The sequence below is a fragment of the Lepidochelys kempii genome, chromosome 9 (assembly GCF_965140265.1).
Source record: "Lepidochelys kempii isolate rLepKem1 chromosome 9, rLepKem1.hap2, whole genome shotgun sequence".
In the NCBI taxonomy this organism is placed as follows: Eukaryota; Metazoa; Chordata; order Testudines; family Cheloniidae; genus Lepidochelys; species Lepidochelys kempii.
In genome coordinates this window covers 28,660,411-28,680,481 of record NC_133264.1, presented here as the reverse complement: position 1 = coordinate 28,680,481, position 20,071 = coordinate 28,660,411, and the positions used below count along the sequence as shown (strand labels likewise).

At 41.1% G+C, this 20,071-nt stretch overlaps 1 protein-coding gene across 4 annotated transcripts in view; it reads right to left on the bottom strand.

Annotated features, from left to right (window-relative positions):
* Positions 1 to 8,409: 8,409 nt before the first annotated feature.
* Positions 8,410 to 20,071, bottom strand: part of HLTF (helicase like transcription factor) — a 48,313-nt gene continuing 36,651 nt past the window's right edge. For 3 of the 4 annotated variants that reach the window (XM_073359718.1, XM_073359719.1, XM_073359721.1), the window contains exons 21-25: positions 18,607 to 18,732; positions 17,258 to 17,370; positions 16,808 to 16,988; positions 13,833 to 13,913; positions 8,410 to 10,121 (exon numbers count right to left, since the gene is read on the bottom strand). In XM_073359718.1, coding sequence (XP_073215819.1) covers positions 9,969 to 10,121; positions 13,833 to 13,913; positions 16,808 to 16,988; positions 17,258 to 17,370; positions 18,607 to 18,732 — 654 coding nt within the window. In that variant the 3' untranslated portion in view covers positions 8,410 to 9,968. The other variant, XM_073359722.1, reaches the window with a different exon arrangement.

The following is a 20,071-nucleotide window of genomic DNA, read 5'->3' as shown; positions in this document are numbered from 1 at the left end:
AAGCTTGCTAGTAGCTTGATAATACTCATCAGGCTGAAGATCTTTGCAGTACTACAGGTGAGAACTGAGCAAAAGCTATAGAGTAGAAATCCTTGTGCCGGCTGTACCTGCACAATCCTGAAGCCTTCCCTTCTAAGTAAGACTGCTGGATATGCCTATTTTAAAAACAAACAAACCCACCCCTTGGGAACAGGGCACTAAACTGGCTTGACACTTATTCCTTTAAACATGTAGGGCTGTGCTTTACCTCTTAAAAGATGAATGGCGTTACTACTTTTTCTTGCTATCTTATACAGGCGACCCTATATTTTTGGGATTGTTTAGAAGTTGAAGTGGTTGCAACACTGCCTTACTCCAAATGTTTAGTACTAAACTGTTAGCATACATGCAAACTTAATACAACTTCTAACAGCAAAGGCACTGCTTTGTGGTATTAGTCTCACACTGAAGATCTTGACCAGGTTTTAAGTACAGTACATACAGCATGGTAGAATGTTTTTGTTTAGTTCTATATACTATGGGACTAGTAAAACTGAATTTTACCTGTAATATTGCACTCATTGCAAAATAAAAACTCATGATGCATTTCTGGCTTCCCTAACTCATAATCTTGAGCCATTCCAAGTAAAATATTGGAGAAATCTGCAGAGGTCTCAGACTCCTGACTGTTTTTGAGATGGGAGACCACTGCAGTAATTAAAAAAACTGTAAGGTTAGTGGTATTCCTAGTCCAAACCTTAAATTCACAAACTCTTCTATGAATCTACAACTTAATGAACATCTTTATTTTGGTGACATTGTAAGAGTGTTCTAAAAAAGGGACTCAAATAGCCAGCTGACTGGGGCAAGCTCCCTAGTTTCCAGGTAGCACATAACTATCTGGTGTAGCTGCCACTGGATGGATAAATAGTGATGAGTAGCAGTATAAAACACTCACGTTTCTGCTGGTCCGACTCGGAGCAGAGGAGTCCTGTAGGGACCTCTTGAAACAAACTAGTCAGCTAAGCAGACCTGAGATCCAGAGGATCTCATTCCTCAAAGGTCAACCAAAACTGCTGCAGGGTGATCAAGTATACAGGATGTCTGCTTGCTGGAGGGGGCAGATCAGCAATCTAGCATACAACACCTGGGAGAGACTAGCCATGTAAGTAGGCTTACTCCCCAGCCTTAAAAAAAAAAAAAAAAAAAAAACTTCTAACCCTACAGATACCGTAAAGTGTGCTCTAAGGAACACTGTCAGTAGAAGCTGTCATCACTGCCTTGAGTAAACCTGTGGCTTAAAAGTCCACTACACCAGGTTCCAGCATAGCACCCTTGTACATAAATGTACCCCTGATGGAAGAAGGGCTATATAAGAATCGTGCACAGAGTAAGACAAAACTCGCAAGGTACTGTGGCTTGCCTCCTCACCATTGTTAGTTGCTGGCCTGAATGGCAAGGCCACAAGAGGTGAGGCAGTATGTGACAGGAGCACAGGCACTCCACTGAAGCCTAGTATAGCTCCAAGCACATGCCCGCTTCATGAAGTGTGTAGCAGGGGTAGTGTGGGGAGAAGAGAAGCTACAGCTCTGTGATAAAAGAACCACTCATGCTGAAGTTTCAAGGGTTAGACCATCACTCCCACAACTAGTCCATATCGGCCTGTGTCTTTGGATGCAGCCAATGGCATTAGCTTGCAGTCACCAATTCTTCTTACTGTGTGAGTGCCTGATCACTGCTCTAATAGGGCCTGTGCACATGTTTAAAGGTGCATGTTGTCTTACTCAAGATGTAGTGGAGAGTCTAGGCTCATAACTGTATTGACAGGGTTCCAGCTGATAGTTCTGAGTTTAGCATCCTACTTAGCAGGACTAGCCTCATTACCCCAATCCCCTACTACCAGGAAACAGTCCTCCAGAGGCTCTTCCATGGAGGCACACAAACAGTAGTATTGCGACAGCATCCATCTCTGCACACTAATTTATTTACTGCCTGAATACCACAATACTAGCATACTGGGCCTGTGCATACAGCTTGTGGTAGCATGTTTCTCAATGTACTGTTGACCAACTATGGGTGCATAGTAGCTACAGCAATTGTTCTGCTTTTAAATAGAACACTCTCGACCAAGACTGTTTACATCACTTTCATTAAGTGAATCTGAAATGACTTAAAACTCAGCGAGTGCTTTATGACCTAGTACTGTGCTCTCTTTTTAATGGGAGCCTGGTGTGGGCCCTAAGTGGTATATGAAGGTCTGTATAAAAGCATCTAGGTGTTCAGTTAGGAAGGAAAAATTTCCCATGTCCTCTGAAATGGAAGGGGCAAGTATCTGAGCAGACTGCATGCATTTGAATTTTTTTTTTCCTTCAGTGTAAGGAAACAGCCAGTTAAAATGAACTTGATATAAATGAATCTCAGAATTCCTTGGCCATCCAACTCACTAAGGGCAAGGTCTTTCCTTCCCAAGGAGTTTAACAAAGGGCTGCACTTTCACTTAAAGCATAGGAGCTCTTCTATAGCTCTCAATACCACATTCACTAAGAAAGCTGAGGCTTCACCAGTTTGCCACAGAAAAGACAGTAGCCACCTTCTGTTAAGTGTTTCCATTGTTTGAAAAAAAAAAAAAAAACAAACCCTAACCCTGTTAGGTGGAGGATACACAAATCAGAATTAAGATTGTACATGGAACCATACTACTGTTTAAACTCATTAAAAGATGAGGTCCTTAAAGTGTGTTATTTCCAACTTGGCAACTAATTAAGTTTTTGGCCTAAAAGCTAACATGGGAGTTCTAATTTTAGGAGAGATTCTTCCCTGAAAAATATTTAGTGGCTACAAATATTCTAAGTAAATGTTTTATTAAGCAGAAAGACTATACATCACTGCTCCAGAGAGCTGGGGAGCAGAAGCAGTCTTTTAATTGCCTCCATTTATGCCTGCTGAAAGATGCAGTCAGTTCACTAGAGTAGTCTGAAAATTTCTTAAGTATGAGCTAGTTTGATCTCAGAACTTACAAGCATCTGCTACCATTGTTGAAGACTGCAACTTCTTCAATCCATAGTTAGCATAGTTCAGTAAAACTTAAAAGGCCTATTGGCCCAGCCTTGGAAGAAAGCCATAGCTATTTAGCATGTAGAGCTTAAATTCTATACAACATGCTTTTCAATTTTTTAAAAGTAGGGAAAGGTCATTTAAAATTGACACTTACTACAAACTTTTATCTCAAGTAGGCGGAGACTACCATGGCTTTAGTTTTACCAACCACACCATGTGAGCAGACAGCTACATGCCCAGCCTCTGCTGGTTCATTAAATATTATTTCCAAGCTGCAGAAAGATAAAGAAATACCCATTCCCACTACTCTGATCTTTTAGGTGTTACCAAAGTAACACCCTTCCTATCTCTACTTCAAATACTGCAGTGAGATAGGGCCTCAAAATGCAAGTCCCCAATTTTAACAACTCCTAAGTAAAGGTGTAAGGTATAGATGCCTTAATTCTGTTCTCAACACATGGCAAGAAACAGTGTAAAAGCTGAACAAAAAGTTTAACTGCAGTAGTATTTACATTGAGCGGCATGTGCAGTGATCATTCCTACAGCATTTTCCAAGGTTTAATATTGCATGGTCAAATGCATTCTTCCTGTCATATTCTAATGCTGAAGTCAGATGTTCACCATAGCGACAGAAAAAAGGATAAAACACACCTCTGTTCTCTCTCTCACATATTTTCATGCGACTGTATGTTCTCTGCTCTGAGATTTTTGACATATGCACACCTCCTTCCCAAATGATGTAGGTAGCTTGTGTCTTTGCAGAAAATATATCACTTTTGCTAATAAACCTTATTGATCCATGCTATAGGTTAGTACCAGCTTCTGCATTATAAACATGTACCAGTTTAGTGTGTTTTCATATGCCTTACATAAAAGTGCAATCAAAGATGAAAAGATCACTAGTGCGTGACATTAATGCCCCAAGAATCTCAGCCTGCCTTGGATATGGTCAGTGATTCAAGCAATAAGGCTCCAGCTCCTAGAGTGACTACTTTTATAAAGCACAATATTTGAACTGTTCATGCTAACAACACCTGTAACATGGTGGAGAGAGGACTAACACACTCGTGGGGAAATTCTGCACCACTATGCATACGCAGAATTTATGTCCCCTTCAGATTTCTTCACTTCCCTGCAGAAAAATGACTTTCTGACAGGGGAAGCAAAGGGAAGCCACAAGCACAGTCATGCAACTCTCCTTAGCAGTATTTTTTCAGTAGCCAGGGCAGCTGGCAGAGAGGTAAATCACTGAGGGGCAGGGACTGGACTGGGGAAGACCCGGTTGGTGGCTCCTACCCAGCGCCAGGCTCAGCTGCTAGTCCCAGCTGGGCTGGGGACAGGACTTCCTCTTCCCCTGCACGGCATCCATGCTGTGTCAGTCCCACCCAAAGATTTCTCCCATGGCTGGAGGAAGCTCTTCAAACTCCTTTCCCCACCCCCACACACTTCCTGCACCCATCACTCCCCAGCTGCAGGGGGAGGGATCACTGTGCAGGTAGCTGTTTGTTCATCTGCCCAACCCCATGCATCCAGACCCTCCCGCTGAGCCTCACCCCTGCCCGCACCCAGAACCCTCCTGATGAACCTCACTCCCCCTACACCTGGACCACTCCAATGAGCCACCCTCACCTGGATCCCCACCACACTGAGCCCCATATCCCCAGCATCTGGACACCCCCCAGCTGAGCTCCCCACACCCAGAACCCCCCACCAAGCTCTATCCCCCCACATCCACCCCACCCCACACTGAGCCCCAACTACCTTCACCTGGACCACCCTGCTGAGTCCCATTACCACTGCACCCAGAACCCCCCAACAAGCCCAACAGTGATCCCCCACTGAGCCACCCACACCCAGGTTACCCCACACAGAACCCCCTCAACCCACACCTGGCTTCCCCAATACTAAGCGCCTCTACACTTGGATCCTACTTTGCTGAGCCTGCCTGCCCACACATGGTTCACCTGGCATAGAGGGGCAGGCCTGGTCCTTGCGCTGTGTCAGGGTTGGGTGCAGCCTCACCGCTGCGTCCATGTCCCGGGAGGGAGCTGCACAGTGATCTCCCATCTCTGTGCAACCAGTGGCCTGTGCTCCCCAAAGCCATGCTGGAGCCACCACATTTATTTGACAAATAAAATTTGCAGAATTTTAAAATATTGTGTGCAAAATTTTTAAGTTTTTGGCACAGAATGCCCTCAGGAGTAACTAACAAAAGGAGAAGCCCCTGGCAAGGGGCATTTTAAATTGGTATTTAATGTTGCCCAAATTTGCACTCCAGGTTCTTCCCCTATGAATTACTGATACGCTTTCTTCCAGAATCAGACAAAAGCCCCATTACCCATTCCTTGGCAGCCAGGGGCACTTCAAATGGAACAGTCAGTAGTCCCAAAACTCATTTTAAGAGCAAAGACTGAAGCATATTGTTACATTTCACCCCAAAGGGGTAAATAACCACTTAGAACCCATTCCCCCCCCCCAATCAATCCCCTAGAGTCTTTCATTGCTCAGCCCCCTTTAACAGCAATAAGTGGAAAGCCACTCAATACAGCCAACCACAATTAAGACAAGTACCTATCTTATCTAGACATACTGCAGGAAATACAGGCCCAGAAAAGAAAGCTCTCATCCTGAGCTTTAACTACTCTCTTCTCCCAAACAATATACTAGTATGTAGGTGAGATCTCCCACTGGCTGTTTATAAAGTTGCCCAGCACCATTGTACCTGAACATTCAATAGAGTGGGGAAGTAAATTCATGCTCACATACAGGAACTGCTGCAACATGGAGGGTGTCTACTGGGAGGCAGAACTGGATCAGGACTAGGGTGGAGCAAGTCTCACCATAGTTTACCCTCCCATGGCACTTTGCTCAAAACAGGCAGCATGACTGATTAAAGTTAATATTAGGTGGCCATATTCAAATTGAACTGGTGGTACTATGAAGAAGACATGCTCAACGGGAGTAGAAGTATCAGACGAAATTTAATATCCACCTATAGTATAATGGTCAGGTAGATTACAGGCAAATTATTTAAAGTAGCCTTTTTGAAGCCATCTGTATCCCTAAAGTATTTCTACTGAAAGCTGCCTTCATTGTGCAGCATGTGGTAAAGCACAATCAGTTCAGAATCAAATGCTTTTTTGGGTTCCAGAGAAATGCCATGCTGCATTACACTAAAAGGATGAGTGGGCCTAGCATCTCATCTTCAGCAGTGAGCAATAGGGTAGTGGATTTTTAAGAGGAAGGTGCAAAATTCCCCATCATGTATCTAACCCTGCATTGGGTTATCACAAAGAGACTTGAATGTCAGTTTGTGAGCAGCTTTTGTTACAAAGTCTGAGGATTAAGCTTCATTGTAGTTGTACCTAATATAACAGCAGATGTTTTTATTTACCTAAATATCTAGTCCTTTTAGATGTATTAAACTATTGGTCTTGACTTTTAGGTAAGGGGGCAAATCAGTGACTTGGACATTTGCTCCAGCATGACACCCCATTCGTATCTCTGGGACATGCTATTTCCCAGCTCAGTTTAGGCAATACTGATATAGTCAATGTATGCTTCCTGGGGCTAGACCTGTGGTTTCTGTCCTTCAGCATCAGAGCAGCACGCAATGATGAATTAGCAGGTTCAGAAGGAAGGCAGAGGCCTACGGCTAAACTGCAGTTTCTAATCACTACAAAACATATACAGCCCCCTTGAACTGCAGCAATAAAGGGCAAAATCACTCACCACCCTGCCAGCCACAATTAATTTTATTCTGCTTCACTCCAGTAAGGAGGAACTCAGCTGCAAACAATAGGTATGTCTACACAGCAAAGAAAAACCTACGACTAGCCCATGCCAGCTGACTTGGGCTCACAGGGCTGTTTCATTGCTGTGTAGACATCAGGGGACAGGGAATGGGGGGGGATGGGGCAGGAGTCCCAGGGGGGCCATCAGGGGACAGGGAAACGAGGGGGGATGGAGCAGGAGTCCCGGGGGAGCCATCAGGGGGCAAGAAGCGGGGGAGAAGGGGGTGTCAGATAGGAGTCAGGGGCCGGGCCACCCCTGGCCCACCATACAATTTTGGAAACCCGATGTGGCCCTTAGGCCAAAAAGTCTGCCCACCCCTCGGACAAATTAAACATTAAAAGGCTGATCAGGAAGAGCATACAATAGCACCAGTTCATGTGTAACCTGATAAGATTCTTGGGAGGGGGAGGAGGAAAGTTAGGCAAGGAAGATTCAATGCTAAACCCACCTCTAATCCATAAGCAAAAACATTTCCCACTTCTAACCACAGTAATTGGATCCACACAGATATCAAGGAAAACAACTTGCCAAGGGGCATAACTGCATAAGAGTGACCTGTTCATATACACCTGCTCTACATTTGTTCCAGCATGAGGTTTAATGCACTGAATTTATACAGTGGGCATATGGGATACCTGCTTGTGGCTGAGTGGGATCATACAAGCTATTTGAATGGCAAATACTAAGTCACACACTAAGAGTCATCACTCCTGAAACTATTTTCTTAGGCTTTGTTACTGGCAGCGGTGGCTTCTATGGCTCCTGGCTTCTATGACTTCTCCCTCTGTCTTGCCCCACACATCAAGGCAGCATCCAAATCTTGTCAGTTCTTCCTCTATAACATCTCTAAAATCTGACCTTTTCTTTCTCACCACACAGCTTAAAACTCTCACCCAGGCCATCATCTCCTCAACCACCTCCCTAACAACCTGTATTAAGCCACACAAGTCAATTGAAAACAAAGCTGTTAGAGATCATGCTTTTTTTGCCTGCCTTCACCGTATCACTCCTCTGAGTCCCTCAACTGGCTCCCCATTTTACAGAATTCACCCAGGCCCTTCCAACTTATTTGCACATGTATCTTATGTCATGCCTTCATATAGTTCTTCCCCTCCATCCTTTGTGCATAAAATGTCCACCCCACCCTAGTTTATGAAGGTCCTATCCTCTTCTCCCCAAGACACATTTGTACTGTAAGACCTGCATCAAGTCATCAACTGATAATAGCTAGGCAGAAGGTAAATTCATGCAAATAACTAGGTAAATGTGAATTACCAGTTAGCTTCATCCTCCCTCCCCATTCCATACTACTGTTTCTTACACACACTTGTTGCATCTTGTTTTAAATTATATTTGTAACCTGCTGGGGCAGGAATCATGTTTTCCTACCTATTTATGCAGCACCTAGCACAACGGGCCCCTGATTTTGATTGAGTGCCTTTGGGCACTATGGTAAGAGACTAAATAAATATTGCCACCATCATAGAATTATCCAGTCATGGAATTAGCCCTTCCTGTTCGGACCATTAAATCAGAAGGAAAAATATAAATATAATGGATTTGGATCTGTTATTTTATATCTGAACAGAATAGGGACTTTTACCTTTTATATTTAATTTTAAGAATTTAAACTATTACACACAACTAATATCACTGGATGTGCAGTTGCTGGTCAGTTACAATTTTGCACTAAGACCTAGAATATTGACCAGCTGATGGTACATGGAAAGAGGAACATGTCAAAAGCAAATTTTGACCCACTTCCCTGTTACTAGAAACCCTTCTTGAATTTCCCCAGACACAATTCCCTGCTTCTGATTCTGAGCCCACGCTAGATGAGCCAGGTGTCAGTTATCACACTGGAGGGCAGCATGGAGGAGTAAGGAAGCACATGTCTGGGGATAGAGGCAACTGGGAGGAGGTAGTTGGGGAGGTGATAGCACTGAAGAGCTGAAGTTGGGTATTTACTAAGTTTGAAAGAACAGAACTATAGATTCTCAACTAACATTTGAGTTTTTTTATCAAATTGCTCCTTCCCCTGTAAATCAAGTTCTAGACAGATCAGTGTTCCATGGCATCTGCCAACTTTTTTTTTTATATTATATATATATATATAAAATGATGGGGGGAAAATTATAACACTTCTAACCACTTAAAAAAGGAAATTAGTTATTTTCCAATGTCCAAGTGGGGTTACAAAAAAACATACTTGTATATTGCATACAGCGAAACTATATATAGTGACATGTTCCAAAATCCAAACACATAGATTGGTTACATGTAATAGTACTAATGCTAAAACCAGAATTTACGTGTTCTTTCCCACATATCAAAAAAAATTCATATAGAATTACAATTTTTATACACTTAAATGGAATTGTTTAACAGAAGGAAAACATTAAATGTAAGTATTTTACAATTGCAGTTAAAATAGTTCACTGATAAAATCCTGGATTCTTGAGGAGCATTCATTCCCTGTTGCAACTGTACATTATACACAAAAGTGTCTTCCTCTATGTTTTACTTATAAAATATTTTAGACCTACCTATACAGACTGACAGAAAACAAATCCATAATTAAATATCAGTCTTCAAAAAGAGTTACCACATTTTGAGTTTTGCAATTACTATTAACTATTTGTCCTGAAACACAATGAACAACACCTGATTGGTTAAAAGAAAGTTTTATGTTCTAGTCTGCATTTTATTTACATTTTTTAATGTTTCCATTTTTGGGGGGCAGATGGTCATATTTTCAGTGCCAGAAAAATACAATTTGCATTTTCATTCTAGAAATAGGTCAGAAACTTACAAATAAGAATGCACAGTTATATCATTCTGTTTTGAATTTTTTTTGGTCCACTTCTCAAATAAACTACTTGTATGCAGAAATGCTATAAGTTTGAAATATGACTTTTTATAAGTTTAATGAGTATAAAAATATTTAAAGAATTTTTTTAATTAACATTTAAATAGGCAAACCAATTTTTATCCCTGTCAGCTGATTTCACAGTCTACATACTAACAGCATAATTATAAACACACATGGAGTGTGTGCACATAAAAACTAATGCTACATCAACAGTAGTACTATATCCTTTATTCAGAAAGAATGATTGACCTATCCTCTTACAAAATTATAAATCAATCAGAGTCTTAATTTCATTGATCTTGGTTTGTTTTACTTCACTAGCAGTAAGCTTTTTAGATGCAAAGGCTCCTGCTGCAAGTTCCCTCTTCTTGTTCTGGATTTTCAGCATATTTTCTTCCACTGAGTTCTTCACAATGAACTAACATACATTAAAAAGAAAAAAACAATACACAAAGTAAAAGGCAGACATTTTCAAAAATGGGTGCCTAAATTAGGCACTTAAGTGATTAACTGGAATTACTCTGTACTTAGCACATTTGAAATCAGGCCACTTATTTAAGTGCCTATGTATGGATTTAGAAATATAGGCCCATGTTTCTGGAAATTCTATCGATATGGTAACACTCTGAAAGAAGCGTGGCTCTATCATTCACTTACTTTGCCAAAAGAGTGAGTGGCAAAGTACACAGACAAATCTTGGGTCTTGGGGGGGGAAAGGAGTAATCTCTCTTTTGCCTCCATTTTGATTATTGGAACAACAAATTCTTCCTACTTGCTGCTGCTATCAGAAGAGGAACAACTCCAATTTCCTAAATGTGATTCCCCCAGTTGGTGTAGGAGGAGGAAGGGGAGACAACTGGCTGGTGAAGAACAGATCAGCAGCTAGGAGACCTGTAGTGACATAAGGAAAAGCACGTGGGTCCCTCCCAAAGACCAACAGCCTGGCTGGCTAGACAACAATAGCATGCCTAGGGACCTACAGACTGGGGTACTGGCTAGATTCCATTCAGGCTTCTGGAGCTTGAAAAACCCTGGGAATCCAGAGCACAGAGGCTCAGATTCCTCTCTCAGCAGTTCTAGTGGGTAGCCAGGAAGGGGCGCTTTCTAGGATCTGAGACAGAATGGTGGCAGTGCAGTAATACACGAAGATTTTTACAACACTGTTGCAAAGGCTTATACTTTTGCTCTTTAAACTGAAAGCAAGAGCAGGTCTGTTCATTTGTCTCAGGTAAAAGCCATTTAGCAAGCACAAATTACAAGCAGTTCATGAAGAGCAGCTTCTGGGCCTGTATGCGCAGTGAAGTCTACCTGCTGCTGATCAGGAGAAACTGGAGTTGGTGGCCAGGATGTACTCACGTGCCATGAGGCACAATGGGTCACCTGCTCCAAACCAGCAGCCAGAGCGGGTCCCTTTTTCTCCTACAGGGCATGCAATGACAAAGCAGATGGGGTCAGATGATCCAGCAGAAGTATCTGCAGTGACTAAAGGTCCAGAGCTGTGGAGGCTGAGGAAGACACTGATGGAGCGTGAAGCCAGACATCAGAGTGAGGAGAGAGCTGGAGCAACAGAAGTTTGCTGACCTGGACAAAACGCAGGCAGCTCAAACGGGAGATGAGGGTCAAGTCACGCCCATGGGACCCAGGAGCAAGGACATAAGCGTATGCCTCATCAGGGGCTAGTATACAAATATATGAGGGAATGATGGATTCTATCATTCTGCCTGCAGCTGAATCACTAGGGATGCTAATGTTTGTTCTGGGATTCTGACTGTGGGAAATTATTTTTCTTGATTTTTTCGGTAGTAGTGTACCAGGGTCACATTCTGAGGGTTCAGGTACAAGCCCATCATGACCAGACTCAGTGGTTGAGGGGAGAGCTCAACATCTACCTTCACTGGGGAAATTGAGTCAGTGCTGAGTGTGTCTGTGGCACATCTAACAGTTGCTGTGGCTCAGAATCTGCTGGGAGCAGCAAGATAGTGATACAGCTAGGAAATGCTGTGGACCAGAACCCCACTAGAAGTACAGAAGATTACTGGGGGCGGTGAGACACTGGCGCAGCTAGAAGGTGCTGTGGACCAGAATGACGGTGGGAGAAGGGAAACTAGGTATGGCCATAAGGTGATGTGCCTCAGAACTCCCCTGGAATGAGGCAGACTCTGGGTGGTAAAAATGCTGACAAATCCATGCCACCTAGTAAAGGATGGGAAAAGCCCAGACAGGTTATAACCACTGTGGCAAGTGAAGATGTTAAGAAGAGGGAAAGATGCCCTTTAATCTGTGGGTTTAGAGTGGTCATGAGAGATATAATTAAACCTGAGGGGGATGAGAGAAGGAAACACACCTCACCTCTCCCCAAGGGGGGAATGAACATGGGAACTAACGGATGACTGTATTTTAGTTTGATTATTGGAACAGTTTACTGGCTGAATGAATGTATGAAGTTCAAATTAATAAGCTGATACCCTGTCCAGACAGAGGGACTTTAAACCAAGATCTGTGGAGTAGCCAGTAGCTAATCCTAATGAGTCTACAACAGGGGAAAGCTGACACACAGAAGCCCATTGGTACCACCTGACAAAGGATTCACTGTCCTGTAACAGCAACTCTTAAGAAGCCTGACAAAGTCAGTACAGCTAAACACACTGCTTTGACGGTATTTATCCATAAATTATATCCTGTAAGGTCTCTAATATAAGCTTATGTCATACTAATCCTCACAATAATTGCATTATATATGTATGGATGATATTTAAGGAGTTCGTGTATATGTAGTGAAAATATAAAGACTGTCACCAATCAAAGAGAAAAAACAAGGTTCTTCCAGACAGGAAACAGGATGTATATTCACCTCTCTCAGTTCACAGGTAAATTAAGCATGGTAAGTCACTGGAGACTAAACCACAGAGGTTGTCCTGCCTCTACGGAGGGAAAATGAACTCTGAATAATACAAATAGAATGCAAGGAAAAGTCTCATCTATTCACTAAGAAAAACATCTGGTAGAAGGGGATGCTTCATGAACACTTGGATCCCAGTTTGCCTGAAACCGGCTAGCTCTGCAAGTCAGAACCCTTTTTTTTTTTTTGGGAGGGGGGGAGGGGGGAGGAATCTACATCATATAGGAAAGATAATGATTTCTAAGTTTCAGAGTAGCAGCCGTGTTAGTCTGTATCCGCAAAAAGAAAAGGAGCACTTGTGGCACCTTAGAGACTAACCAATTTATTTGAGCATGAGCTTTCGTGAGCTACAGCTCACTTCATTGGAGCTGTAGCTCACAAAAGCTTATGCTCAAATAAATTTGTTAGTCTCTAAGGTGCCACAAGTCCTCCTTTTGATTTATAAGTGTAGACCCTGGTTTGTATTTATTATTTGATATGTAAAAAACAGTTTTGTTTCTAATTATCCTTACTCAGTATCTCTTAAATCTTAATCTTTGATAATAAACTTGTCTGTTTTCATTATGAATATATTCCTCAGTGCTATGATGTCATATAGGCACTGATCCTCAATTGCATCAAACAAGTTACTTAGTGTGTATTCAGTCCATTTCGGGATAGCAAATCTGGTAATTTCTGAGAGTGTCCAGTGACAGGTGCTGGATACTAAGGGGGTATGCTTCAAGAGGGCTCCAGGATTGGGGGGCATCTACTGATAACCTGCAAGGCAAAGAAAGGCCTGGCACAGCCCTGAGGAGACTGTAAGGGTGGCTAACAGACTGGTGGTGTCAGGGAGCCGCTGGTACCCAGTTAGGCATCTGCAAGTCTTCCTCTGACTGGAGACAGTGAGGGGTAAGAAGGTGACTCGGAGTCCTGGGCATCTTGAGAAAGCATCACACCTACCCACCTTAAGATCTCAGCCAGGAACAAGCAAACTCTGCTTCAAAAATTAATCTCTCTTCAGAGAGAGAGGTCATACCCTATTATTTTTGCAAAACTTTAACAAAATTTCACATTTTTGTAAGTGAGGAAAACAACATAGCCCGAGCTAACATTTCAAAAATGGTATCCCAACTATAGTTATATTTATGTTATACTATAGCTATATCCTCTGCCCAATTCTTTTAAATAAAAAGTTGTTTAAAAGAACATCACTCCTATATCAAAATCACAGTTGTTCAAACAGCTCACCTTAGTGATAACAACATCTTGCTTCTGGCCAAGTCTGTGACATCTGTCAAAACACTGGTCTTCTGCAGCAGGATTCCAAGCCTATCAATGATGCATGATCATCAATCTAAACCTTATGGTGAACAATCAGTTTTTCAAAACTACACTTCCAGTACATTAAGACACTAAGAAATTTAAAAAATGAATTCACTAAAACATGTTATCATGATAGTACGGCCTATGATAAAAGTAGCCATGTGATTAGCACTGTTTATTTTTATCAGTAACCTGTTGTTCTTAGGGTATGTGACATGATCACACTATTCTATATAAGGCTGTAGGGTGGATTTAAAAAAAAATTTAAGTAAAAAAAGGCATTTATATTTTCAGTAAAACCATAGAGGAGTTTGTAATCAGGACCAGCAAATTCCAGCAAGACTCCATAGATGAAAAGTTCACTCAGTTCATTTATGCAACCAGTTCTCCCTTTTGTTTTGTTCAGAACAAATATTCCATTGACATGGTTCAGTCATTACAACAACTACACTTCACCCAGCAGAACAGACATTGCTGGAAGGTTGCTGGATACAGTGAATGAGAAGGAAACTGAACAGTGTGCAAAAAACAGTGATGAGAAATTCATTAATCTGAGCCTTGATGCATGCAGCAATGTACACAATGATTTAGTAATATGTGCTTGTGTGACAACAGAAGATGGGTTTGTCAATCTTTCAGAAAAAATGGATATGTCAGGAAATGCCCATGCAGCAGAGTACTTAAAAAACGGGCAGTAAAAGCTATAACAAAAATTCAAGTGTCAAGCACATAGCTTTGTCACTGACAATGTTGCAAATGTAGCAAAGATGAGAAGAAATCAAAGAGGGAACCTGAAATTTATGTAGATGCAGTGCTCATTTGATGCATCTTTTAGCCAGAGACTTAAGTATGACTCCAGGAATAAATGAAAATGTTGCTGAAATTGCAAAATACTTCATCACTTTTCTTCAGCTTCACTGAAAAGAGCAAGATCTAAACTAATTCTCCCCCATGGTGTACAACTGAATTCAGTGGTTGACTGCTTTGAGCTATTTATTAAAAAAACTTGTCTATTCTGATAACAATTTACAATGAAAATCAGGACAAAATAAATGGAACTATCACAGCTAAAGTAGTCAACATCAGACTAAACGGAAATGTAGAAGATATGCTGAATGTCACAAAATCCATTTTCATTGCCTTGAACAAACTGCAGAAAGATTGCTGCTGTATTGCTGATACAGTCGACTGAAGAAAGACTCCAGCAACAAAAGTTATATTGCAGGTAGTAAAGAAGAGGATGGATCAAGCACTTACTCCACCTCAATTTCTTGCCAATATTACCAACCCAAAATACTAGAGTAGATATCTCACTATTGAAGATGATGCTGCTGCAATAGCATGGCATCTAATCTCATCAATAATGCCATAATAGATTTCAGGACTGGAGGTGAACCATTCTAGTAATACATGTTTGCTGAAGATATTTTGAAGAACATCATACCACCAAACTTGTGGTAAGTCCCTAGCTAAGCACCTGGAACCAGTTTGTTGAAGTGCTAAATCAGCTTTTAACAGCAATAGCCTCTTCTGCAGGCACAGAAAGAACATTTTCTTCATTTGGACTAATTTATTCAAAGTTGAGAAATCAAATGGGAGTTGAAAAAAAAGCAGGAAAATGTGTCTTTTCCAGTCTATGAATAAAAACGATGAAGGAGGGGATGAGATCTACTAGTTTTAAAAGTTTGAAGAACAGCCTAAGTGACTTAGGAGACTGTGCTCTCATTTTCAAAATACTTAGGTGAGTAGAAACTTGAGCTCCAGTCTAAGCTAATCCTAAAAAATACATGGTGAATCACATAGTGCACAAGAGAAGCAAACACTGCCAAGGGATTCCTCTTGCAGCCATGGACATGAAAAAGGAACATGGGGCAGGTGAGCCTGCTCCACTGCTTATGCCCTCAGTGAGGGATACGAAATGGTATAGAAACAGCCCCAAAAGAAACTGCTGGCCAAAAAAAAAATCTGATCTCAGGCGTATGGGGTGCATGTGATCCATGAGTGGAATCTGTGTGGACAACACAGAAAGAATAACCTTCTGTTTCTCCATCTGCAGTCACTTCATAACAGGAGAAGAAAGAAACTAGAGGAGAGTTGTGCTAAACTCAAAGAAAGATGTGTAGAATGAAAATGGCTCATGCACAACCCCAGTCAGCTGCACTCTGCAACCTGGTACAAAAAGTACAGGACTTTTGCATGCAAACACAGTGCTATCCCCCTCTTTGATGCCTCTCAAAAACAGGAAGCAGGACACAAAGAACAATGGATAGAAGAGAGGATTAAAAATATATGAAAACCAACAGAAAACAGTGGTAGTTTTTAAGTATCTCACATGATGTTCCACTAAATTTAACTTTTAGCAGCCAGCTCTACTACTATTGCACAAATAGTTCTGTCTTTTCCAATTTTTTTGTTTTGGTTTGTTTTTTTTTTGTTTTGGTTTTTTGTTTTTTAAGAATACAAAGAGTGCTACATTGCCAAAGAAAGACACAAGATATTCTTTCCTTCCTCTATCTGCCCCTTGCCCAGATAGCACTAATGTCATTAATTCTTAGGGTATATCTACACTGCAATTAGACCTGCAGATGACTCTGGCTAAGAGGCTCAGGGGCTATTTAAATGCAGTGTAGACGTTCAGGCTCAGGCTGCAGCCCACGCTCTGGGCCCCTCCCACCTCAGAGTCCTAGAGCTCAGGCTCCAACCCAAGTCAGACTGTCTATACACAATTAAACAGCCCTTTAGCAGAAGCCCTGGGAGCCCAAGTCAGCTGGCACAGGCCAGGGTTGGGTTTTTAATTGTAGTATTGGCTTTATACCTACCGCTTCCTAAAATCCTGAGGGAACTACAACTAGTTTTGTATAGATCACTTCCAACATACCAGTGTTAAGTCTATTACTTACAGGATCCATTAAAAACACTCGTGAAGCAGCTGTCAGATTTAAACCAACTCCACCAGCTTTTAGGGATAGCAGCATTATGGTCGGGGACCCTTTTTGGCTGTCTTGGAAACTCTGAATTGCTTGTACTCTCTTCTTCTGTGGCATGGACCCATTCAAACGAGTAAACACAAACCCTGATTCTCTGCAGTAAAGAAAAACAACATTTATCAAGTTACTATGACAACAGGAAACATCTATTTAAAATCCTGACCTCTGCTGTGAATGTTTAAAAGGTTATGCTTCTAGTCAAAACAGAAGTTAAGATACATGGATCTATACCACTAAACAAAGAGTAATAGGATTCTCTTATATTCTAAAAGAAAAGCACATTTTGTTCAATTTATTTGAAATGGACATTTCACAGACATTTCAGCCACTAAGAAGTACAAAATTATAATTAGTTCAACTTACTTCAGTGGAGTTTCTATTAGAGACAGGAAAGTGGTGAACTGAGAAACAATCAGACACTTTACAGCTGGATTCTGCTTCCTTAGGTCTATCAAAGCATGCATTAGAGCACTGATCTGAAATGCCAAAAATTAAGATTTATGCAATAGGGTTATGATCCCAATCTTTTGGATACTTCAAAAGCTTTGTGCTTAGGTACTGTGCTGATGGCTGATAATTTACCCTGTAATAAAACAGGGTAATCCTAAAGAAAATTTGTTTTTTAGAACAACTCCTGAAAAGAAAATAAGAACTGGCCAGTTTTTATGGCTATAAAGGTAGCTATTGGGAAGTTGGCAATGTTTGGAGAAAGTTTCCTGAGGAATTAATATCAACCTAATCTGTGTATCCAATGCACTTTTCTCCTACTGACAAAGCGTCAACAACCTTCTTCAGGCCAGAAAGCATGCAAAGAGGAAGGACGTGGAGGGGGAACTCAAAGCAGTGAGACTGAGGTAGGGGTTCTGGCCGGGACCAGTGCTACAGAACATCAGAGGAGGAAAAGGAAGATCAGATTCCTTTTGGAGCTGAGAGAATAAAGAATGATCTCCTTCCACCTTTGAGCCCAAAGGCCAAATATTTTTGTTCTTCAGCTTCTATAACTGTCAGGATAGAGATATTTTTAAGGGCTCAATATATACTGACTTTGAAAGGGCAGTAACCTTCTTGCAAATTTAAATTAAGTTTGTTGAGAAACAGTCAAATTCTGCAATTAAAACCAAAAAAAGAAATCAAATGAAGACAGGAAAATTTCAGATTTGGCAGTAAGACCTTGTACACTGATGAGGTTGAGGCTAAACAAAAAAAGGTAAACTTTATAAAAAGATATAACCAGCTGGGTAAACTAGTGAAATAATGTTTCTTAATAAAACATTTGTGAAATATAATGTCTGAAGCTCATTTATTTTAAGAATTTTAATGTGTGAAGCTCAGCAATTTTAAGAATTTTCTAAAGAAATGTATTCATTCATTTCTGATAAATTAAAGAGGATTTCCTTACATTTAGTTACAAAATATATCTTCAAAAGAAAAAAACATTAGAATTTCTGCTCTTTTACTGAAACAGTATTTTAATTAGTACACTCCACAAACAGCCCTTCACTAAGGGAGCTCTAGGTCAACAATACTACTTAGCTGCAATTTGCACTACTTTTGTCTGTTTCCTTGTTGCAACCAAGGCTTGTGGTAGGATTTTATGGTTTTAGTAGTGTTGTATTAACTTGATGTATACACCGAAAATTCAATTTTAAAGCGGAGAAAACTATTTCTATATAACGTGCTAGATTTCACTACACAAGACAGTGGGAAATTACTTTTGAACTGGATATCCATTCCCGATCACCCTTCTTCTCAAGGCTAGAATCCGACTCCTCCAGAGGACATTCTACCAAATGTTCTACTCGAAGTTCGTTCCTACAAAGAGGACATTTGGCATTTGGCTATAAAATAAAAAGGGAGTTGAAACATTAGGAAAAGCACTTTCTTCATTTTAGATCAGATTAAGAGCATTTTCCCCCTGAAAAGCTACTTTATCACTTGCAGATCAAAGAGTTCCAAGATTGCCTTTATGAAGTACGTTCAGTGAAACTGAGAATTGCATTCTCATCCATGCTAATTCACACATGGTACATTATTCCACATGATATAACTCTTCCAGCCACACCTGACACTGCAAAAATAAGATGATTGTATGTGCTACACTATGAAGACTACACTGACGTTTCCATTTTAATACTATTTTATTCACATTTCTTAAAAAACAAAATTGAAAATATTTGTTTGGAACAATGCAAACATTTGTTTATTTTTAAACTTTGAGCTAAATATGGTATATCATTCAGGTCCTCTGGAAAAGAGAGGGAAGAGAAAAACTCTCTGTATTCAAAATATCAGAAGCAGAAAAATAAACCATTTTTTAAAAAAATCTGAGTTCTTAGATCAAGGACAGTCTTCTCTTTAAAAATGAAATGTGAAAGATTAACTGCAAAGTTAAGCACATCCCTACCCTTTTGCTGTATTTAGGGGCAGATATTTGGACACTGGCGGTCATTTTTTTATAGGTGCAAATAACTGCAGACATAATTTTATGCCTGCAAATATTTGCTCTCACTGAAAATAGAGACCTGGTTAAGGCAGGGCCAAGAATTTCTCTATTAACATTTCCATGGGGCAGTATTTGACAAACATAGTATGGATTGTCTGTGTTGCAGGAATGGAGAAGGGCAAGAGTTTTAGTCTACCATCTCTACAGAAGGAAAGGGAAAGGGAAACTTCTTCCCCCCGTTCCCCTCTCCCCGGGGGCATGGTCACTAGGTAACTCGAGGGGATGGAAGACCACGAGTGTCGATGAAGCCCCCTCGCACTAGGCCCCGGTGTCCTTCCCCCCGCCCCCTCCTGCCTGGAGGCACTCGCAGCAGCTCTGCGTACTAGGCCCAAGTGTCCTTGGCCCCCCCGCCTGGAGGCACACACAGCAGTTATGCTGAGAATCTGCAACAATATGTTGCAGAGTCAGACTGCCTGAAACTAAGCAAGGCCAAACAGGGGAGATATGAAAGAACAATGCTGAATAAAGCAGCTTTATGTATAGTTTAACAAATGATACAGAGAATCAGGGAACTAGCTGGGAACTGGATTGGCTGGCTATATGGATACTTGGGGCAGCTTGCTATTGGATAAGTATGCTGGGAAAAAGGATGTATAAAAGCCTGTGTAACTTCCTGCTCTGTTGTGCAGGATTTGAGATTTTATTCTCCCTGTACCTTTTTGCAGCTGCAAATA